General features: G+C 33.6%; 1 protein-coding gene across 5 annotated transcripts in view; it reads right to left on the bottom strand.

Moving 5' to 3' along the window:
- Positions 1-523: 523 nt before the first annotated feature.
- The window catches only part of LOC131051390 (truncated transcription factor CAULIFLOWER A), a 60815-nt gene continuing 35806 nt past the window's right edge, over positions 524-25532 (bottom strand). For 2 of the 5 annotated variants that reach the window (XM_057985892.2, XM_057985927.1), the window contains exons 2-8: positions 21970-22036; positions 1947-2014; positions 1742-1841; positions 1459-1500; positions 1263-1304; positions 1033-1151; positions 524-834 (exon numbers count right to left, since the gene is read on the bottom strand). In XM_057985892.2, coding sequence (XP_057841875.2) covers positions 768-834; positions 1033-1151; positions 1263-1304; positions 1459-1500; positions 1742-1841; positions 1947-2014; positions 21970-22036 — 505 coding nt within the window. In that variant the 3' untranslated portion in view covers positions 524-767. The remainder of the gene's footprint in view (positions 835-1032; positions 1152-1262; positions 1305-1458; positions 1501-1741; positions 1842-1946; positions 2015-21969; positions 22037-25532) is intronic. The other 3 variants (XM_057985901.2, XM_057985910.2, XM_057985919.2) reach the window with 3 other exon arrangements.

The following is a 25532-nucleotide window of genomic DNA, read 5'->3' as shown; positions in this document are numbered from 1 at the left end:
GATATTAATTTCTACCAACAAACAAAGCAGTATTGTCAATCGAACATTTAAAATGGAACCTTCCCACCTTGCATTTCAGACACTTCTCTTACTTAACATCACCGACTTATCACCGACCCTCATTTCTCTCACATTTGTTTGCTGTTGTATTTTGAAAAAATCTATAGACCTCTATAAATAAAGGCAGATGTAATCCGCTCAAGACATGCAATCAAATTGTGTTTTTGTGCAGCAGCACAATGTAATTTCTGTGTATACATATTTTTTTAAAAAAATAATCCATAATAATTTTCAAGCAATAATAGTTTCACAATATTTTATAAAATTCCCTGAAATAGTACAGCATCAAACTGCTTTGAATTGCTTGATCTGCTGTTAAAGTGTGGTCCTGAGCTTGCCTTTTATTACCCCTACTTTGATTTATGATGTTTTACAGTCTTCAGCTCTTCATTCCATATTGTCCCTCATCATTAAATGAAATTCTTTAATATATTTTTATTGATATTCTTAAAAGAGTGGGATCTCTTAAAATCTATCTTTAATTTATTTTGAAAAAATAAAAAACAAAAATTTAATTTAATGAAAAAAAAGGTCTTAAACATTTTTGTTCAAATAATAGGACAGGCACTAACAGTTCTTACATACCCATCAAATTATTTGTAATTTATTTAACAACGTATCCATGACCTTTTGGCTCCACCATGACATCAAAACCATCTAAAACTACTGCAATTTGGCATCAATTGTATGGTATAGAAATACTTTGATCACTGCCACCCTTGCATTATGGAGTGACGATGCTCCTGCTCAGGTAGACGTGCCAGTGATTTATTTCTGAAAACAATTCATACAATACACCCATGAGTCTCATTATCAAGTGATACTAAAACAATCTAAGTGTGCATTTCAAAGCCAGAATATCAAAAGGGTTTGAAGTAAACAGCCGAGTCTACGTTTGCTAAGCTCCAAATAATTAATGAATAGAATAACAATCTGCACTAGATTTGTTAATAATGGAAGAATAGAATCTACCCCTGCCATGGTTGCAGAAAGTTTTGCTGCCAAGGGCTGGTAGCTATTACAGTTGATGGAATCCCAACATTATTGTTGACAATTCTCTCTACATGTTTTCCTTCTTCAGAGAGCTGCATCTATAACAATATAGATAGTTACATTCTATAGAATGATAATCTACAATAGATAAATTACATTCTATGGAGTGATAATCTTCTATATTAGACAACATAAATTTGTGGACGTACCATTTTGTGCAGTGCATCATTATCTCTTCGTAACTCATCGTCCTGAGTTATTCCAACAGTATGTCAGTTGAGAATCAGATCAGATATAAAAATATCATTCCTCAAGGAATTCACAATGAAAAAACTAGACAAGGATGTTCATTCAATATTTATACATAAAACCTCAAATTAAAGATTGATTGAATATAGGTCTTACCCTCCTTTGGAGCTCCTCCACAAGTTGGTTCTGCCACAGCATCTAACAACAATCAAATAAACTAAAAAACAAAATTCTAAATGCCATAATCGACATGGGTTGTCATATTGTAAAAACAAGTGTATTTAATATTTTCTTAATTCCTATGTTTACCACCAAATTCAATTCCATTTTACACTAATACACCGGGTTATAAGTGCTGAAGACCATGGTAGGCATATGAAAACTCCAAAAATGGTTTTGAATAAAAAAGATTCGAAATGCAGCTACTTAAAAAAATTACCTTTCTCACTCTTATTCTATTCACTCCTAGTTGAACCTGGTACTCCAATTGTTCCAAGTCAGTGAAAGACAAAGAAGACAGTTCCTGCCCCATTAAAGTCCTAACATGAAAAGTAGAATGAAATTATTTCTTCCTGAAAGTTAAATCAAATAAGATATAAAGACGCTGAGAAAAAATGTTAGGCATGTAGCCAATGTAAGCTTACCTAACTATTTTCTCCTTGGACTGTATTTTTTGCATCAATCCTACGACCTCTTCTGATTTGTGTTGTGACTGCACAATGGTAACAGAATTAAGCATGATCTCCCATTAAACTATAACAGTAAGCTGGCTAAGAATGGTTTCCTATACTTGGTTTTATAGACACACGTAATTATTTGTTGGACCAATTTGCATTCGATTCTATAAAGACGCTATATAAAATAATACAATTATGAGCTTGGTTTAGAGGTCAAAGGTGAGAAAAATTATAAAAAAAATGAAAATAAAAATTGGTTAAATATTTTTTTCAATACATCACTCTCCAACGTATCAACACATCAGGAATAGATGTAAATTTCTAACAGACGTGTTAAAGGTCTAATAAAAGAGAAATCATTGAGGAAAAGCATCTCCAATAATACTTATAAATTCGGTGAAGGATTTTCTTCTCAGTAATTCGATCTAATTGAGGAGCTTGGGCAAGGGAGGAGGGCTAAGCCAATTTTCTGGTTAGTTCTACAAAATTTCATCGTAAAAACATGAGATGAGATTGATTTTAATATCAGTAAAGCCAAAGCTGTACATATGAATCATCAAAAGTGGGTTCGCTTATTCTAGAATATAGTAAGTAGTTTTTTATTTATTTTGACGATGTTATAACTCAGTTGACACTTTAGTTCAATCAATTTTATTACAAAGATTTTTTTTGTCTATAGAAATATGCTTTTAAAGACACTTTCTATTTATTCCTATGATGTAAAATTGGGCATGCTGTCAGAGAAGCATTGGATAGTCTCATCTGAATTAAAGATAAACTAGTCATCAAGGGGGCCGATAGTTTTTAGTTCAATGCTAGAGCAATCCAGCAGAAAAGGGGAGGTTTAGGTTCAACATTTAAAGTGGTCCATGAAAAAGCTTAACTTGGTATTAGGACCTAAATTAGCAAAGCCAGGCCAAATTAGAATCCCCGAACATCTAGAGTATAGCTCAAAAAATAAGGCACACACGAACCAAAGACCAATCAACAAAAGAGCTGATAGCTCAGTGGTGGAACATCCCAACAGCACTATAAATTTTTTCAAATTTCTGATTAATAAGATCAGCGAAGAAATATTTTTTCCAATCAAAAGCCATTTAAGCAAAAATAATACCTGCAATAATAAATTATACAACACTAAAACTTAAACTGGTTTGTAATGTCTTGTAGGGCAAATAATTCTATGTTAAATTCCTTTGAATCGGCAGCTAAGATACTATTTGACATATAAATATTAATCAGCGTGTTGCATTGCATGTGGGTTCTTTGAATGCCTCCTTTTCCTACGTAAGGTGATCTCTAATTCCAATCTCCCCCTTATCTCAAATTCCAAATGTCGGATTCTCTTTTGAGAGAGCTTTTATGGTGATAAAGGGGGGGTTGTAATCACAGAAGAAGAATATTACACTAATCTCCGGTAATTCCTACGCTAGAATGGTTTATTGTATTCTTTTAGTTTAAAAACAAGTTCCTTCTTTTCAGGGTTTTTGTAACGAAAGCAGAGTGTGAAAATTCTTTTTACAATGTTAAATTTAAAGAGGAGAGAAGCAGATATGACTTTCAATTTCAATTACAGTCATTAAGATGCAACAACATGAATTACACAAGCACAGAGAGAGCACAAAATAAATTTCAATTACAGTCATTAAGATGCAACAACAAGAATTACACAAGCACAGAGAGAGCACAAAATATACGTAAGAAAACCCTTACGGATTAAAAAAACCCACCACCAAAGCCAATCTCCTATATTACAGTAAAATGTCAATTACATACAAGATACAGATTAAGCTCTCAAGTGTATCCATAGTCTCTGTTCTGACAACATTCAACCTACAGACAGAATTCGATCCACACTCCTCACAAGCAATAGGAACAATGTTATGCAATTTAGCATCCAATAGAACCATCCAGACGACCTACTTCCAATTACTCGACCAATTTCTGGACCAACCTCTACAACCATTTCAACAGATGATTTGTATCTCTGCTCAGAAACAGTTCGTTTCAATTTCCTCATGGCTCCAACCGTCGGACACTTCATACCTACAAATTGTCTCTGTGAACTCTCATCGAATCACTTAGACTCCAGCTTGGACCAATTATCGGCAGACAACTCAGTAGGTCAATATGATCCATCGTGGTCCCCACTTAGTCTTATGGTTATCGGCAAGAGTTCCTCATTTCGGCAATCTCCTATAACTCTTTCATCGAAATGTAATGTTACACGGAAAACCTCTTTGTCGCCAAGACTTGGCAATGTCATATCGAAATTGGATATTGTCTTTTCAGCAAGAAGAGTTACTTCGGCTAGCGGCTACAAACATCTCACCGAACTCTTAAGTCACACCGAAAAGATTGATCACCGCCAAGACATCGGTAACGTCACAGCGAAACCGACAAATTGCGCAGACAATGCGACTTCGGCCACCGGCTAGGAGAGTCTTACAGAAAGCACATGTTACATCGAAAGCCGCTCTTCACCCAAACCAATAGAAGCAACACCAAAATAGTCTCTTTCGCCAAGACTACTCGAAAGTCATATCGACACCTAGCTTATCGCCCAGAGAAGTGACTTCGGCTATCGGCTTGAAGTATCTTACCGAACTCTCACGGCGGCACGCTGAAATCCCTGATATCGCCAAGACCGAACAAAGCTATACCTAAAAGAGACTTCATCTACCAGCTTGAAAGGTCTTATTGACATCACATGTTACACCGAAATCCTAGCTGGTCGCCAAGACTCAACACTTGTCTTACCAATATCGGTAAGAAACATAATTTCTGCACGCCGCTTGAAGAGTCCTGCTGAACTCCGAAGTCATACCGAAATCACTACTATGCTCGAGTTCGCTAAGACACCGAATGGAGTCACACCGAAATGCTCACTGGAGGAACAAAATGCCATCTGACCGAGATTTAAGCCAGTGAGTTTGAGACACCAATTCTCAACAATTTTATGGAAAAAAAAATCTTGTTTTACTGGTTTCTGTTCAAAGAAGAAAAATGTTGGCTTTTAGGTTTCTGTGCTTAAAAAAACTATTGCATTTCAAGTCTTTGTGCAAAAGAAATCATGCAATTTAGGTTTATGTGGAAAAGAAATTCTTGTTTTTCAGGTTTGTGATAGGTGCTACTTTTTAAGTTCTTTACATCATGTGTGATTTTGGGTCTTTTGCAAAAAAAAATGTATTAGCTAAGTAATTCAAGCATTTCTTGGCAGATTTTCCAAACACTCAACGAGCAGTAGACTTTGTTCGGGAAAATAGAGTTATGTTCTTTGCCCGCACGGTGGAATCCTCCAATAGACAAAACAAGGCCTTCAAAAGAAAACCGGAGAACTTCGCAATCTGAACAGAACCAATGGGAGAGGGGCAGGGCCTTTAATTGGACACAGGATTGGTGTCATTCTTATTGTGTTAAATTGTTTCGTGGTATAGCTTATACTGCTTCTTGTATTGATTTTCAGCTCAGTCGTCTGTGTGTGACTATCCAAGAAAAATTGTTTTAATCTACATGTAAATTTATTTCCTTGAACTTTCTGTTTAAGTTTCCTTTCCTATTTCCTGTCCTGTTTCCAGAATATTATGTTGTTTTTTTTCATTCATATAGATTCTCATTGTTTGTAACTTTGTCTAACTCATTCCTTGCACTGTCCAATCATCACACAGCTCTAATATGTATGTTTGTTTTCCATACATTAGAAATCATTTAAATAAAGTACTACTTTTTTAAGCTTTCTATCCTGCCGTAATATAGACTCCCCTTCTGTTGATTATGCCACGATGACATGAAACTCCATTCAGCTTTCTTCATTTTGAGGGCTTTCATGTCATTTTGAAATCAAATGTTAGCATCTGTATGAACTCCTATTCATTAAGTCTATTACTTCTCTGATGATTTTTTTCCAGAATAGACTTCCTCTGTAGCTTCTTTTATGTTTGTTTTCCCTAGGATTTTCTTTCATGATTGAGAATTGAACTTCAATTATATAACTCTTGTTCCTTGCTTAAAACTTTGCAATATTTATAATTCTGCACTATTAACTTTTCAAGTGTCAATCTCTTAGCAAGAGTACTTAAAATACTTTGATTTTGTTTGCAAGCAACTTTTAGCACGAAGCCTTGTCCTCCAAGTGGCAGTTGAGCAAGGCATTTTTCATTTCAATTGTGTTATTTATCCTGTGATAATGACTTCCATTCAGTTTTCTGCATTTTCTGAGGTGCTGTATGCCTGTCAAATAATGAAACCACCCATCTAAACATTTTGTTAATGCCAAAGTAGTACAACAATTGAAACATGCAGCTATTACGATCTATTTTTTGAAACTGACAGGGACTTGAGCTAAAACGCAATCCTGGTTTTAAGTTTTCTAAGGAAATACTGTAGAGCATTGTAGAAATCCTATCCTTTTCTTGGAAGCTCAATCGCAACAACTCAAGTCTAAATCTTACATTATGGTAGTGAAGATAAAGAAGAATTTAACTCGTCTTCTAAACTTTCCCACATTCTGTTTTTATAGGGTAAGCTATTGTATTAACTCTTCTTTCCATTTTGGGTTTTACATACGTCCATTCTCTACACTCCATAAATTCTAGCACATAAAGGTATCACTATTTAAAGTAGAATTACGTTCTTTTATGCATAGTAGAATAACTCAATTATAATATTTTTCAACTCTAGCATGTCATGATTCATGTTGATAAATTAGTAACCAGATGCCTATCTTAATGAAAAGTAATCAGTATACTCCACTGTTACATCATTTACGATTTATGTTGTGAATGAGATATATGACATTTTATTAGTACTGAATAATTGTGTTAAATCAGATTCAAAGCATTGTAGGAATGTATTTGAGAACGGAAACATTTCAAATTAAGTGGATTATGGTAAAGATGGCATCACTTGGATATATGTTAGATGAAATAGCATATAGCATCCAATCGGCCTGCAAAAGCACACACTGGAATATCCAAGTTAATTTTGGATCAGGCAAATATCGAAGTATGTTATCCTCGTCAATTGCACAAGGATGTTGTGACGATTTTTTAATTGTCTACCTGCTCTTTCTTCCATATTTGAAAATTGAGACAATGTAAGTGGACTTTGCAGAATAGCATTTGGCAAATTTTGCCCAAAACACATAGATTTCAAAGGATGCAATGCTCTCAAATAAGTTTGGATAACCATCCCTTCTGCAACATTGTAAGGGTCCTTTAGTTGTCTATATCATATGAAAACTTACATTTATGATTAGGTTGCCGCCTTGCTATAGCGAATGGATGGTACAAAACCATGGGATCAATTTATATTCAAAAATGGTTTAGGAATGTAATCTCAAATAGGTTCCAATAGTTTAGTGACCCATTAGGTAATTCCAGATACCATCCATAGGCAGCTTCATCCAAATGTATGGAAACAAATGAGAACCACATCCTCATGTTCAATTTGCGCTCATAGAATGATATCTTTGAAAGCTCCAACGTGTTGTTCAGCTCTCCTCATTCCTCCCTGTACGTACTTGTGCCGCATGCTCGCACTACTATTTTTGTTGGCGGAGCAAAACTTTTATAGATTCTTGGGTAAGTCAGTAATATCCCCAGCCAAATTAGACGGCAACTATCCCCTCCTAACTATTTAACTTGATGGGTGGAAATAAGTCACATCTGAATTAAAGATGGGTTAGTCTTATAGAGGTTAGTAGGTTAGTGGTAGAGCACTCCAGCAACAAATGGAAGGTCTTAGGTTTAAGTCCTAACTGATCCATACAAGCTCAACATAATATCAAAGTCAGACCAGACTAAGAGCCCCAAACTCAACAATGATGAGATAGTGGTTTGAGCGATTGTTGGTTGATAATATGATATGATTATTGATTGAGTTGTGGACTGAAATGGAGAATTCAGTGGAGGTGCTCAGTACCTCGGATGTCTATTTGAGAATAGGTTGCATGCAAATGTGGATTTTCTTTAATCAGTATTGTTATTGTTCTTCTATTATTGGGAAGTTCTTCTAGTTTTGAGTTTTCTTGGATTGATTTAGATCTTGATGTAAATCATTTTAGAGGCCCTCATTGTTGGTGTTAGATGGAGATGGATACAAATACACAAATATATCGAAAATATCAAATAAAGAATTTTATCAAATTGTTCTAAGTGCGACAGTACTCTTTCCATTCATTCATCAATTGATTACAAATTGATATAGCTTGAATGCTACAACATTCAAAAGTAGACTAGTAATTGATTGAAAGATTGACCATTGCAAAGAATTTCAAATGATTTAAATGAATACTTTGAATTTGAATTGGCTTCCTCATGGTGAGTCAAGGTCTAGAGTCTAGACCCTTCCGCACTATTCCTTTGAAAGGCACACCTAAACTAATACAATGCGTAAAGAGAATTTTCCAAGGTTTATTTCCCTCAAGAGCTCTATTAATCCATTTGGCACAAAGGAAATGCCTTGTCAATGACTTGAAAGCAACCTAGAACCACTGTCATGGGGAAGACAATATTCTCAAACATCATGATGAGTTCATGGTTCTTATCACTCGAGGCCCAAAGAAGCCTCTACATTTTTTTTATTTTTTAAGAGGATTTGGAGGTTGGCCAAAACAAGAACAGTAAACATGAGTGGAAACAAATTTGAAATTCATCAACCAAAGAAAGAGGCTTAGTAATTCATCTCAATTCTAGTAACAAAATTTGCTTGCCAAAAGGTAATAGGAGAAGTTTGAAAAGCAAAGGGAATGTCAAGAAAATGAGAAATTCCCCATGATTGATCTATACTAGTCAAAACTATCTACCTAGTCTACCTTAGTAAGACAGGATTGCCAATAGTATACCTAGTCTACCGTAGCAAGACAGGATTGCCAATAGTATACCTAGTCTTTTGTCGATGCATACTCAAGCTAGAGGCCTGACAAAAAGTATCAAAGTATTGAATAGCTTGTCTAACATTGTCTTCATTTGCAATAAGAATGAGGACTGAATCATTGACAAAATGACCATTGAGTAATTAGTTGGGAGAATTAGGAAGTATAATCCCCTTAACAAGGGTCTAAGAACCTACATAGACTAATAAATAGCAAAATCAACATAAAGAGTTAGAGCAAGAGGGAAAACTTGATGGATGGCCAAATTTTCAATTTTTAACCATTAATAGTAATTAAGATTGAGACATCAACAAATAATTTATAAGCATGGACTGAACCGAGGTGATTGAAGCATAGCAAGAATGAAAAAGCTGCTCAATGCAACCATAAGCCTTGACAAAATCAGTTTTTATAAAAATGGCATTTTGAGAGCATTGAGCTCATTACATCCCTTCCCAAACAATAACTATATTGTCTAAGATAAATATAGCTTTAATGAACCCAATATTTTCAAGAAGGACGAGTGGAGGTAGAAGAGGAATGAAAAAGCTGCTCAATGCAACCATAAGCCTTGACAAAATCAGTTTTTATAAAAATGGCATTTTGAGAGCATTGAGCTCATTACATCCCTTCCCAAACAATAACTATATTGTCTAAGATAAATATAGCTTTAATGAACCCAATATTTTCAAGAAGGACGAGTGGAGGTAGAAGAGGCCAAAGCTTAAGAATCAGCTTTGGAAATAATATTATATGAGTTGTTCAACAAAGTGAGAGGCCGTGAATTGCAGATTTCTTCAAGGTCTCTTGCTTCAAGCATTTTTTTATATTCCCTTTATTAATTAAATTTCTTAGGGATTTAAAATAAAAGATCTCAAAATAGACCTTCTGAAGATCAACAACCACAATTGTCCCTAAAGAGCTTTATAGAATTCACAAGTAACTTCATCAAAACTAAGAGACATTGCAAAAATGGCCTTTCACAAATTTTCTTTGGTGTAAAGCTAACCATAGAGAAGGCATTGTGAGTTAGAAGCTTGGCAAATATCCACATTTATGAACTGCTACAAAGCTATAGACAAAGTGCACTCTTGAGCAGACAAAATTTGTTCATAATGTCAAGCAAAGGCTTGAAGAATGTCAAGAATCTTGTTAAGTAGTGGTTTCCCTTACTTCATTAAGTAAAAGCCCATGAAGCCTAGAAGAACTATTTTGAAACCTTGTCTCCAGTCTTAAGCCAACTGACATGTGAGAATATACAACTTGCTCCTAATGGCAAAGTTGAACCATTCTAAGTTGAGTGATCAAATCAAATGGTTGTGCTTTCAGAGCAATGATGGCTTGGAGGAGCTCTAAGGTGGTGGCCTATACGACTAGCAACAGAAATATCCTAATACCCATAGATGCAAAGAAATTGGGAAGTACGGGTGATGGTAGCATTCCACCAAGCTATCCATTAGTCTCTTATATGGGATATGGCTCATCATTATAAAAATGTCCAATGGGAGAAAACATGTCCTTGTGATTGAGAAATAATTTAGTTCATGGCCCTAGATTCAAAAAATTGCCACACTATAGAACTAAATTGGAAAGTGGCCTGGAAGGACATCTAACAAAAGCTCCACTAACTTAGCGAATAACAATTCGCAAAAGAGGAAAAAGATTTTTCTGATATCAATTGTATGAGCAAGATTCTTGCCCACTCAATCAAGCCATACTATAAGACCACTCCATGAGTAACATGTCATAAGATATTGGCAATAACTAAGATTGGGATTAAAAATCATAATTTATCACAAATGAAGAACCTCACCTCTTTGCCAATTGTCTACCACATAGACAAAGACCCACATTTATTATAGGCTTTTTCAGTCATTTTAAGATCCTCATATAGAATCCAAGTGGCGAAAATAATTGAATTGACAATCATCTCCAAAGGGTATATATCTCGACATCATTCAAAGCATAAAAACTAATAACTCTGAAAATATGATTATGAAAATTTAAAAGAGCCCACAACACTCAATTAGTGGGGTTACATACCTAATCAATTATGTTAATTCCATGTAGAAAGATGACAGCATAACCTTGACTTGCTTCATGATTTCTAGACAAAATAACTCAAATGGCAAATGACACAAGAAGTTGTCAAAAGGGAAAAAATCCGTAATTTTAACCTTTTGTAGCTAGAGAATGCCCAAACCTAGAAATTATAACTAGGGCTCTCAAATGAAATGAGTTCTAAGGGTGTCTTTGTTAAATCTCGAACATTCTGAGAGATACAATTCATAAACAAAAATCGAGAATCATCTCCTAATTATCAATTACTCCCTATTCAAGATGCCCCAGCACGATATGGGACCTCTACTAACATAGCTAGAGGAAGGGAAGCATGTTTAGCAGTATTACGTAGTGGCTGCGATAACAATGACACTTAGAAAGGATCTCACATATTTTTCTTTAGAAGTATCTTGAATAAGAGATTTAATAGCTTTTCAAAACTCTAGAAGCTTTAAAGTAATTTTTGAACCTAGTCCCTAGATCTTAAAGAAGGTTTGAGGGGAGGGGCATTATTATTAATTTATTTGCACTTGCAATTAACTATATGCTACCCTTCCTTTTTTTGCAAGAGTCTTTGAGTTAGTGATATTTTGAGAGGAGTGTCTTAGATAGGAAGAAACTAAAAAGGCAATCTTAAATCTTATGTTTGAAGAGCTAGCATTGATAGCAAGTATTAGAAAATTCAGTAAAGGATGCATTGAGTGTATCTCATTTGTCCAATCTAGATATCCATGATTTATTTTAAATATTTTGAAAGTCCCCCTCAATGCAAACCCAATGCTAAGGATGAGTCAAATAGAACAAAAACCACAACACCTAAGGAATAAGCTATTTGAATTAAAAATTATACTGTGGGAAGGATAACCCAAAGAACTCAACCCAAATAGGGACCCGATGAGTCTTTTCATTGGAGGAAAGTCCTATGTCTAGGATTCAAAAACCAACAAAAACGAATGAACAAGCTAAGGGAAACCATTAAGAATCACCTTAGCATTGTTGATTTCAACAAATAAAAAGTAAAATAGACAAATCTTTTTAGTAAGGTTTTGCATAGCATCAAGGCAAATCCCATTGAGACCCAAGCTTGATTGACCCATTCCTTGAGCATACTTTTATGGAGGACCCTTCCTACAAAATACACTATCAAAGTAAAAAAAGCTAACCATCAACAAGTGTTATCAAATTCAAAATGGGAAGAATAATATCTAGGGGTGTTTCAAGGGGTGTACCCCATGAAACACCTTGGGAATAAACTTCTAAGAATGCTTGAGCAAGGGTGTTATTGATATCCATTGTTGATCCTTCAACTCCAATAACACAAACTGCAAAGATATGAAAAGATGAGGCCATTTAAAAGGGGCAAGATCACTCACAAATCTGGTACCTTAAAGAGTGCCTAAATAAATGTAAAAAGAAAGCTAAATGACCATTCACATGGACTCTAGAAAATCCAAAAATATCTAGCAACACACAATCCAGCGATGGACAAACTATCAAAATTGATCCAAATCCAACAATTCTAAGGATATATTCTCATAAAAAATAAACATTTTTCATATTTTTTGATCCACCATCATTTCGAAAACTCATAAATTCCTTGAATTTCTAGATTCTATTGTCAATGAGTTGCTCATTGATTAAAATATTTTGTAGTTGTCTCTCTCTTCAAGCTTTAATATTCTTCGTATAGCTAAAACTCAAGGTCTGTGAAGTAGCAAACGCTTTACTTATCCTCCTTGCCTTTGTGTAGGTAACAACTTATTGATCTTAAATTGAGAGATTGTCAAAAGAAAATGACATTTTTAAGCTTCTTTGTTTATAGTTGAGCATCTTCAGCTCTTTATGTTGATTTCAACACATGCAAATACATGGATCAAACCCCTAAAAACACAAGAGAAAATAAAACATCATGTTCTTTTAGTTCAAATCACAACATTGAACATATTTTAAATCATTGAAAAGAAAATAATAACCTTCTCCATGGAGTCAATGGAGTCATGAACTCAAAAAAAATAGATCTCTCAAAAAAAATAGATCTCGAAAAATAGTATTGAAATTTCCTTGAGTTGATAAGAAATCTATGAAAAAATTGTTACCTGGGGATGCATCCCTATTTCCAAAGCATCATATGGACGAGGGGATGAGTCAGTGATGTCCCCTAGCCATCCAAAGTTTCACCTAGCAACTAGGAAAGTTCCAAAAAAATGTGGGGACGGCGGAAACATGTAGAGGAGTCGACCCATCCCCCTTTTTCAAGCTTGATTTTAATTTTATTTTTTAATTTGTTTTTGTGGGCCCCCACACCTCAAGTCACCCTAAATGGGAAAAATAGCCTCTTTTCAATGCATTTGAGTTCATTTTGTGTTAATTGTTTATCAAAAAAGATTTCAGAAATAGGGTACAAAGTTGAAGGAGAAACAAAATATTAAAGCGAGGTTGAAGGAGGTGTAGAGAGGTTGAATCCAAGGCATAATTTATATTTGATAGTGGGGGAACAATTTATTGGAAACGGTAAGTCATTCTATCTTTCTATTTATTTATTTCAGAATTTAAAGTAAGAAATGTCTGATTTTTTTTTTCATCTTAAAATTTTAATAAATCTCACAAAACCAACATGAGCAATACTAAGAATGATAGTAGTGAAATTGAAGAGAAACTCAGAAAAATGCAAGAGTTTCAGCCTCATCAAAGTGTGGAAATGTAGGGGAATGAGGTGAACAACCATCAAATCCATTTTAGTGTCTTCAAAAGTCTTGAAAAAATATGCAAAAGGCACTCTTAACCTAAAAAAAAAAATCTCTTCTACAACTTGTGGCAGCTATAGATATACCAAAAGTAAAAATTCAAGGGGGAGTAGGGTGTGATTGTGTCTCATTTGCAAGGCAACTTTTAGAGGGAGCTACAAAACGGAATAGTCTCATTTCTTGGGTGTTACATACCATGGAGTTAAAGTTTGTCTAGATATAAAGGAAGATGATAACTTAGAGGCTCATAGATTGCACATGGAGGTACAAATGAGGTCTCAAGGTGTGACAATATCAACGCATTCTTTTGCAAGTAGACAATCATCTATGCCTTTGACATCCACACTTGGTAATGCTACTAGTGATATTGCCACAAGAGGAAAGAAAAAGATTAGTGGTGTTGAGAGGCTAAGGATAGTTGTGCAAGTATGTTTAATGCGCAAGCAGAGGATGCAACAAAAATCTTCCATTAACAAAATTTTTTATGCCCGTGTCATCCCATTTCATGTGGCTCATTCCTCTTATATTAAATAAATGGTCAAATATTTAGCCTCTATTGGTCCCTCTTTTGTATACCCCAGAAATCATAAACTACACACTACACTCCTAGATAAAGAATATTCTAAGGTTAATTTGCAAATGGAGGATATGAGGCAAATATGGATCAGGATAGGTTATTCTATTATGATAGATGGGTGGATCGATGTAACACATTGGCCACTCATCAAAATCATAGTCGCATGCCTAGCTGGCTCTTATTTTGTTATATTCATGGATTATTCAAGGAGCTATAAGGATTCAAACTTTCAAATTAGCATTTTGAGAGAGGCCATAGAGGAGGTTGAGACCTTAAATGTTGTAGAGGTGGTCATGGATTCAATGCTTATGTACAAATTGGCTAGCATGATGGTGAGGGGTACTTACAAGCACATCTTTTGGACCCCATGTTGTGTTCATGCATTAACAATGTATCAAAATAAATAGGGAAAATAGATTGGGTGAAGCAAGTTGTGGCAAAAGCTAGAGATATTCAAATTTTCATTTACAAGCACGACACCTATGGAAAGAAGGGCCATCAAACAAAAGATCCTTGATGATGATTGATTTCCATTGTTAGGCAAGAAATTTCTATTTTTATAATTAAATTACTTATTTTATTAAATATTAAATATTAAATTATTGATTTTCATGTTAAAATTTTTTATTTTAATATTTTACTATTTTAATTTTATTGTTCAATGTTTCAACTTGTGAGGTTTATAGCCTATCAATTAATTATTTTTAACTTTTTGTTTGCATTTTGCATATATGTTTTCTCTTTCATCTCACCTGTTGTAGAAGTCATTACATATGCTGATATAGACTCTCCCAATCTTGGAGAAATATATAAGACATTTGATGGCATTCTTGAAAAGATAAAGCAAATATTTTCATCCAAGGATCTTACTTTAGGATTATGAGTAACATATTAATCCCATTATAATGCAGAGGTGGAACACAATGAACATCCCACTTCATACGTGATAGTCTTTTCTCTAAATCCCAAATGGTATGCACAAAAAGGTTTTAAGGTTGCCTCCATTTGATAATGAAGATGTGAAAGAAAGGCTAATGAAGCCCTTTCAAAATATATATTCAGATGAGGAGTCTTCATTACTTCACACACAATGGCTTGCATTCACAAATATTTATGGTCCAAAATTCAGTAAACTAAAGGCAAAGATATATATAGAGCTTCATTAGCTAAAACTGGCCTTATTGGATGATGGACATGGCATGGGAAGGATACACCATAGTTGAAGATGCTTGTCGTTTTCCTCCTTTCACAAGTTTGCAATTCCTCTGTTGCAGAGAGGAATTGGTCCACATGTGGCTTTATCCACTCCATCAAGAGGAATAGACTTACCTCTAGATGATCAACTAGTGGTTATGCATAGTGCTCTTCAAATTTAGGATCGTCAAACTCTAGAGTATCAACAAACTCTAGCTTTACTGTGGGATGCTAGTCTTCAAAATGTCGCCTAGGTTGATGTGGAGGATGCACAAAAGGGGGCCGATATTTCATGGGATGAGGCAGACCCTCAAAAGGGAAATGACTCAAAGGAGGACTCTAATTTTGATGAAATTCTAATAGATGCGGATTGAGGGCAGCAATGTACTTTCTTTCTTTGTATTTTCATATCATAATTAAAAGTGAAACTTGTAGCCTTTGTGCACTTTATTGTAACTTATATGTTATTTTTAATATTGCATGCATATTGACAATGAATTCTAAAAGGAATTTGAACTAAGCTTTGAATTTTGCTAATTTATCTGACTTTGACTCTCATGTGAAATCTTAATTTAACAAATGTTATATTTTAAGGTTCGATAATGTATATATGCATGGTTTAACAATGTTATCATATGAATATTATAATTTTTTTTATATATTTTAAATTTTCCCTCTTTTTATATAGTTGTCTCATTTGTCGTCCCTACCATCCCAAAAAATGGCTCAAAAAATCAGGTACTCCAAAACACATCCCCCCATCCCCTATCGTCCATGTCCGAGAAACTCAGGGTAACATAGTTTTAAAACACTATAGTAAGAAAATTGCTCATGCAAGCTAACACAAGAGAAAACTTGTCACATACATGTAGTCAATCTTTTACACCTACAAGAGAACTTCTAACCTCTAATGATATTTATAATTGCAAGGGAATTTTAGAAATCCAACTTAATTGTGAAAGTGTAAGCGAACTTGAAGTTCTGAAGTAATTTTGGAATCGCAAGGGATTTTCAATTTTATGGCATAATTTTAAAAATGTGAGAGAACTTTAGCCATGTTCAAAATCGCAAGCTCAAAAATCTACCAAAGACTCACAACTTGCAAGCACAACAACCCAACGAAGGCACACATCCTCTGATCACGTTAGTCCAATGAAGGCATATGGATTGTGAGCACAATGAACTAGTGAGTGTTTGAGCCTTGGTAGCTGCCACAACATTGTTTTACTTGAAAATTTCACTTCAACCTTATCAGCTACAATCTACGTTGAATTCATGATAATGTGAATTTTTCAAAAATTTATAAGTCACCTCTTTTGAAAAGTTAAGTGCATTAAGAGAAGGATAATTAAGTGGTGAATTCTCTTAAAAGTTATATTGTTGTCCTTGCTCCAATTATATCTGCAGTCGCATACCAAATACTAGAATATTTAGCTATGAAATTGTGAGTTGGTTTGAATTCTTATAGTTGTATGCTTCTAATTAAGACAAATAAATTGACAATGGAACTAAAATGTTAAATATTCTTGGTTTATATACAAAGTTGCAGGGTTCGCCCCCTGGGCCCCTAGTATCAGTCTGGTCCGCCTATGGTTCCGGCTAGGGTTCATGATTGCGAGGGTTGGTTCAGACCAGGGTGAACCCAAGTTGAACCTGAGTGAACACAGGTCGAACCCGAGCATCCAACAACCCAAAATACAATTTCTTTTTGCAAAATTTCATAAATTTTTCAAATCTGCCACTTAAGAAATAAAAATTTAAAACCCCAAAAGTGAGTTTTAAAACTTAAAGTTGGATCATTTCTCCTCATTTGTGTTGCAAACATCAGTTTTTTGCTAGGAGGTTGAAGAAAGTTTGGCTTCCAACATCAAATAAGAGTAGTTGAAGAAAGGTTTTTTAAGCTTCAACAAGTGTTGCAGCATCATTTCCACACATTTGCAAGCTCCCATTGGATGAAAGAGGTAGGTTTTTGAACATTTTTTTCAACTATTTTTGTTTTCAAATTGTCAAACATGAAACATTATTTGTTTTTCATTATTTTGTTTTTATTTTTAAACGTGTTCATATTATTTCTTGCCATAGGAACTAGAATGGCATCTACCTCTTCCTCCATAGGCACAGATAAACAAAAAAAACAAAGCAATGATCCAAATTCTCCCCTATGGAAGTATGTTGACATTATACGAATGCTTCCAGAAGGTGGGATTTTCGTTGGAAATTCCAAGGATGTGGTAAAGAACATAATATTTCATATTTTCAGGTGGTAAGTCATTTGTGTGGAATACCAAAAAGAGCCATTAAAAAATGCCCTGGAAAAGATGGTGTGCCTATACCAGATGAAACGGTGTTGAAATATATTAGGGAGTGTGAAGGAACAGAAGAGAGAGAATCCCGTAGATTAAATCAAACCGATCCAGAAAAAAACAAAGGGAATGCAACCTTCATCTAATCCCAATGTTGTAGTAGAAAACCACACCTTGTTTTCCACAGTTGAGCCTAAAAGTGAAGCACCCGTTACACACAAAAGATCAAAGGGACCTTTATAAACCGTATTTCAAAATGAGAGTTGAGACATTGCCAGCCAAGATGTAGCAAGATGCATATATGCAAATGGGTTGGATTTCAATGCTATTCGCTCCCCATATTGGTAAAAGATGTTGAAAAATGTTAAAGAAACTCTAAGAAGGTATAAGGACCTAGATTATGAGAAGGTACATAGAACCTTATTGGAAAGAGAGGTGAAGAGGATTGAAGATGCATTGAAGCCCATAAGGGATTCATGGGCTGAAACAAGTGTATCAATTGTTTCAGATGGGTGGAAAGATTCTAAAAGTCGTCCCTTGATCAATGTCATAGCAATGTCCCCTAAATGGGCAATGTTTTTGAAAGTTGTGGATTGTGAGGGCCAACTAAAAGATGACCAATTTATTGCAAATATTCTCATCTTTGTTATTGATATAGTGGGACCCCACAATGTTGTTCAACTAATAACGGACAATGCAAAAAATTATAAAGCTGTTAGTTTGTTGGTTGAGGAACGCTATCATCGCATCTTTTGGACACCTTGTGCAGTCCATTCACTCAATCTTATGCTACAAAAGATTGGGAATAAAATTGATTGGATCAAACAAGTGTATGCAAAGGTTAAGGGCATCCAAATTTGTTCATCACAAACCACCACATGTCTCAAGGGATTTTAAGATCCTTTTCGAGTTTGGAGCAATTGAATGTAAGTGAAATGGTAATTTAATTTTACATTTTCTGATTTTTAAAATTGTTATTTTTAATGTTCATAATTTCATTGTGTACAAGCTATATAATGTGTATTCTTTTTTAAAGCTTGGCTTTATTTTTTAATCATTTTGGCATTAATTTGTGTTATAGGTTGTTGAGATCCGTTTTGCATCAAACACAATCGTCTTGAGATGGCTTGTGAAAGTTAAAGTGGCACTTTGCAATATGGTGATCCAACTACAATTGTACCATATGGAAGTAGAGTAGCACTGAGAGGGCAGCAAAAATTAGGGTCAAGACATTGGATGAGTCATGGTGCTATCTTGTGACATATCTCCTTCGTTTCACTAAGCCCATTATGAGCATGATTCGCTACACTAACATGGATAGGCCTTGCATTTGTGAACTGAATGCTTGAAAAAATGAAGTGCATTATAAATTCAAGAGAGCAAGACCCTGAGGAGAAATTATTCAAACAAGTGGAAGCAATTGTTGAAGAAAGGTGGAATAAGATGACCATTCCTTTGGATCTTCTTGCCTATGCCTTGACACCAAAGCACTATAGCAATCAATTTCTTGATCAACCAGGAAGGCATGCACCATGGAGAGATTTAGAAGTCTCTAATGGGTACAAGGCAATGGGTAAGTGCACCGATATGGTGAACAAAAAGGGGGGTATAAATGGCCACCTTTTTTTTGAAAATAGGTAAATCTGAACTTCAAAGTGATATTTGAAGGTCATGCACTCAAAATTAGGAGTTGAGCAAAGAATAAGAATTGTAGTACTCTGAATCTAGTTTCTAAACTACTAAAGTTTTTTAAATTGGATAAGATTAAGAAGGTCAAACCTCTCACACACGAAAAACTATTCCTGATTTTTTCAGAAAAACATAACATGGTTATTTTCGTGCGCTGCACAAAATATACAATTAGATTTAGTATTTTGCAAAACCCTTTGGTAGGATGATAGGTAAGAGTGATATCTAGAAGTTGTGTATTTTTTTGTAATTTTTGTTGATTTTTATTTATGAGTTTTTGAAGTGGTCGCATCATGAAAATTTGGTACCTGTTCGTGCGTTGGGCATAACTTGCATCAAAATAATCGAAAATGCAAACTTCTTTTTTTTTTAAATGTATAGAATCTAGTGTAGAACAATAATATGTAATTTATTCTGAATTTGGTCAAGTATATCAAAAGTTATTGAAAAAATGGTAGACATATGTCTATGAGAATTGTCAAGGCATTGGTAAAAAAAATTAAAGTTTACTATCTAATGTTGTCCAAAAATAGAAAAATTTATATTGTTAGAAAGCTGAGAAGACGTCTGACATTATGGTGGTAATTTTAGAGATACCCACTTGATCATTTGTAAACCTGATGACGATGAAGTCGAGAAATCATGTTGGAATATGAAAAAATGTGTAAAGGGACAAAAATGGAGGGAAAATGGGCTTGCAAGCCTTAAGGTCGTTTTCCAACCCTCTTACCAAGCTAAAACCCGCATGGGTTTTGATGTGAAAAATAATCGGCTCGGGTTTTGAAAAACAAAAAGTACCATTCATAGTTCTACATAACCTGTAGGGGTTATGTAGAACCAAAACCATCATTTTGAGTTTCACAAAACCCGTACGAGTTATGAAGACATCAAAATGTATGCTTGTAAACTTAACATTTACTACACATGTATAGACATACATATATAATATATGTTTAAGTATGTATATATGCATATCTATAGTTATATATACATATATTTATATAGATATATGTATATATGTTTGTATACATGCATCTCTCTCTTCTTTTCCTCTCTCTCGTCTTCCTTCCCCCATCATCGTCTCTGTCTATTCTAAGCCCTAATTATCCTCCTTGAGTTATATCTCATCTCTCTCCCCCTCACACTTCTCTCTCTGCCGAGTCTCTCACCCTCTTCTCCTTCTCATTCTCTATCTACCTCATGTCTCTCACCCTCTCTCTCTCTCTCTCTCTCTCTCTCTCTCTCTCTCTCTCTCTCTCTCTCTCTCTCTATTTATCCTATTCTCCCCATCTCCACCCTCTCTCTCTCTCTCTCTCTCTCTCTCTCTCTCTCTCTCTCTCTCTCTCTCTCTCTCCCCCCTTCTCCCTCTATTTATCCTATTCTCCCCATCTCCACCCTCTCTCTCTCCCTTTCCTTTTCCCAATCTCCTTCTCTCTCTCTCTCTCCCCCTCTCATTTTCCCAATCTCTCTCTCTCTCTCTCTCTCTCTCTCTCTCTCTCTCTCTCTCACACACACACACACACACACACACACACACTCAATCCTATTCTCACCCTCTCTCCCTTCCCTCTATCTCTCTCCCCACTTCCTCTTTGGTTCCTAGTTCTACATAACCCGTACGGGTTATGTAGAACTAGGCCAAAAATTCTAGTTTTGCATAACCCGTACGCATTTTGAGGAACTTTTTTATTATTTATTTTTTTGGCTAGGCTTGGTTAGGCTTGGTTTTACCAAGCCTGACATGTTTTTGAATTTCATAGAACACGCACGGGTTATGAAAAATTCCTTTTTTTTTTGCATGTGGCCACTTTTATGTTCGCCATCTTGGTGCACTTACCCTAGCATTCCTTAGACTCTAACTTGATGATGATTTGCGAGATATTATCACAAATGAGTTCATAGAATTTGCAAATGAAAATAGTCTGAGTGTTGATGCTCTTCGTCATAGATTCAAGAAGGATGCTCATAGTTGGTGGTACTTCCATGGCACATGCTTCCAAAACCTACAACCCTTCACTATCAAAGTTTTATCACAAGTAAGTTTGGCATTGGTTCGGGTTCAGGTGAACCCTGGCTGGACCAGGCATGAACCCAACATGAACCAGGACCCATGCGGACCTAGTTCGTGTTAGGGGCCTCAAACAAGCGAATCCTACAACTTAGATAAATCGTCTAAATTTCATAAAATTATATGTATGAAAATTGCATAAAACATATTAAGAAAAAAATCACACATAAATAGAAATTTATTTCAATTAGATAGGACTAGAGGAGCAATTATAATCTATAAAGGTGTCTGCAAGATAAACGTTATTGATACAGTGAATATGAATGTATCCATCACTTCCACAATAATCTAATTTTTCAAAGGTCTCACAATGACTAATTCTATATTATTTTATAATTAAAACATTTACTTGGGTTGTGAGTATAAAACAACCCATTTATATTAATAAAATTTAAGTGTGCAAACTACCATTCTTGAGGGAGAAAATATAGAAAGAAAAAAACAACTATACATTTCTAGATTATAGGAAAGAGGTCATACCTCATGTGGTGATTTATTACAACCTTCAATATATTCATAATACATTCGAATAATTTCATCAATGTCCCTGCCCACACAATTCCATCATCATGATTTTTATTGTAATATGTATAATATAATTAATAAATCAATCTATCATAGTTAAAAAAAAATCAATCTATTATAAGTTATAAGAACTTTAAAAAAAAATTAAAATTAAAATTATAATATTAATGTATATAAAAAAAATTGTTAATTAGATATTTTTAAAATATTAAGTAAATTATTTATTTATTTAAAATTAAAGCTTCATAACTAAATTATTAATATATTTTAGGTAGTCAACTTATAATTATCAGTAACTAAAATTTAAGAAAAAGAGTATCTATATAACAAGTATGCTTAATACATGTTAAAAAAAATGACATTTAAGATTATAATATATTGTATGTAAAATTTAATATATTATAAATAACAATTTAAAAAATTAGTAATTATAGTTAAATAGAATAAAATTATATTTTAATTGTTTATATATATATGATCATCTCTAGGAAAAAGATGTGTGCAGTCTATATTCTTTTAATACAAAATTAAAAATTTATTAAAAATATTAAGTAAATTATTTATTTATTTATTTAAAATTAAAGTTTTATAACTAAATCATTAATATATTTTTAAGGAGCCAACTTATAAGTATTAATTAAGAAAACAATTATCTATATAACAAGTATGTTTAATACATGTTAATAAAATATATTTGACATTTAAGATTATAATATACTGTAGGTAAGATTTAATATATAAATAACAATTTAAAGAATTAGAAATTATAGTTAAATAGAATAAAATTATATTTTATTTAAAAAATATATAGAAAAGAAATCAGCTCTATCAAAGAGATGTGTGCAATTTCAATTAAAAAATAAAAAAAATATTAAAAATAATTTATTTAGTAAGATTTGAAGAGTGTCTATTTAGTAGTTCATGTCTTTTTTAAAGTTGAAATGAATAATCAAATAAATATAAATTAATTAAAGAACTTGAAATACTTCACAAACTAAATTCATAATTTAACTTATAAAAATATCATTAAAAATATATTAATAAAAAAGTTTAATAGAATAATCTACTTTTATTGAAAAAAAAAAATATATCATTAAAAATTTTAAATCCTAACATAAATTAGATTCTTGAAATTAATAATAACCTAATCCATCAAATCACTTTCAAAAATATCTCAAAATCAAATTCCACTCAAAAAGTTCTAAAAAATGTATAAATATCATAGAGAAAAATAATTCAAAATCATATGTAATGCTCAAAATTGAATGATTTGAGTTACTCCCTAATTCAAAATATCTCCTTAAATTGAGAATTAAGGATTTTAGCTTTCTTGGAGCTTTTTTGTTTTTTTACTTTATGTATATTGTATAGAAATGTAATGGTGATATTTGTTAGGATTAAGCTATCATTTATCTTGCAATCTTATGTATTACACATGTATTGCAACACTCAAAGTATATTTAGATGGTTAGAGTGTAATTAGAAATTATTTTGTGATTTAAATTATCTTAAAATTTTAATATTAGTTGTTTATGCTTTCATGAAGGAGGTGGAGTTGGCAATGGTGGTTACATGGCTAGATTTAGCAAATCTCTCAAATTAGATGTGAAAATTTAGTAAACATCTTGAATTTGGTTGGTTGGTCCCATATGTGTTGGGTGATGATTTTGAACACCCACCTTGAGATCTGGTCCATTATGGAGTTGTGAGTCAAAGATGTTGTTCATAGTTTGGATGCCTATCTTGAGATACAAGCCATTATGAAGGAGAACTACAAGTCAAAGATTTTGTCCATAGTTTGGATGCCTCCCTTGGGATATAGGTCATTATGGAGAAGTTACAAGTCAAAGATGTTGTCTAGTATTGCTAAGGAGGTTACTTTTTCTATTCATGGCTCATTGAGAGTCATATAATTTACTATTCTCAAAAGAACCTCTTCATTTTGGATGTGATTTTTTCACATTAACTATGATTTTATCATGCATTATCTTAGGAAACCATGTACGATTTTCTTCTCCCATTTCTCTATAAATTGGAGACATGATATAATAGTTTCATTAAATTATTTACAAGTACGAATGTGCTGCCCAAGTGCAATTAGAGAGTCGATTGTTGGTGTGTGAATGTATCTCTCCTTTGAAGATTAATATATACGTGTCCTCTTTCTCACATAGATTTTTTTCTTGAAAGTATTTCTCCACATAAAACCTGTTTTATATATGGTTTGTTGATTTATCTCTTTTGTTGTTTTTCAATTATATAATTTTAATCATATGAATTTTTTTGTTAAATAAATAATTTTAAATTTACATACATTTCTAGAAGATTTAATTACCATCGCTTCACTCTGTATATCAACATTTAGTATCAGTGATAATGGTTTTGCAAAAAAAGAGATGCCTTCTTATCGTTTTCCTAAAATTTAAAAGTTCACTAAAAAATGAACTAGCAAAAGGGGCGGTAAAGTACCAAGATCCATAACATAGGACCTAGTCTTGAAATTAACATATGACGACAATTAAGTTGCAAGTTGAATCATTAAATTATAGAGTAGGGATAGGGCCCAAATAGGCTTAAAATGATTTAGGAGAAAGAACACTAAAGTAGGGGACCAAATAGAGTGTAAAATTGTAAAGGGATGCAATTTACTACACTACAATGAGGATAATGACAAATAATTTTTTTTAATAAATGTTGGTTTTAAAATAATAAAACCAATTGGATATGAAGGAAAAGGTTTGAAAAAACATTGGCAAGAAATTTAAGAGCCAATTGAACCAAGTGTTGGTGTAAATTATGTCTCATAATTACACTTTACTTAAGTTGACTTAGGATAATGCATTGCATCGCATCAGAGTTTGCATACCAGAAACTTAGGGAAGTGTGCACATAGGGATGATGCGTGTAGGAGAAATTCCACCTTTTGTGGTCTTATCTTATTGTTACATTCCACCTTCAATGGGTGATCCACCTCTTGTAGAATATTTTATTATTTCTCCTACCTATGCTCACTTACCCTTGTTTTTCATTGAGCCACATGTCATGTTTGCGTGCTCACATATCTATATGGCCTTGCCTTTATAAGCAGGCTCATCTTACATTGTATGTAATGATCTAATCGATCTTATTTTGCATCTTGATTAGAATACAGTTTATTCTTATCAATGTTTTGTCTCTCTTATTGTGTTATTCATTGAGCTCTTGATCTTGGCTATATTTGACAAATTCTTACACCAATAATGAAGGCCTTAGATATGTTTGTGGCAAAAGAAATAAAATTGATGTTACGTTCAAATAAATCAACTTGATAAATACAATGTATACAATATTCTCATTTACTTAGGTAAGGACATAAAATGAAAACATGTCAAGAGATCTTCATCCTTGTATTGTTTGTGAATTGAAGAATCATTCTCCAAAATTATGTTGGATTAGAAAGTGGAATAAAAAACCTCTCAAAGATAGTATACATATGGATTATGGATGAATTAGTGTACTTAATTGGGAAAAGCTCACAA

The sequence above is a fragment of the Cryptomeria japonica genome, chromosome 2, assembly GCF_030272615.1.
Source record: "Cryptomeria japonica chromosome 2, Sugi_1.0, whole genome shotgun sequence".
Classification (NCBI taxonomy): domain Eukaryota; kingdom Viridiplantae; phylum Streptophyta; class Pinopsida; order Cupressales; family Cupressaceae; genus Cryptomeria; species Cryptomeria japonica.
Note: the sequence above shows the minus strand (reverse complement) of the source record. Positions and strands in the feature narration are given on the sequence as shown.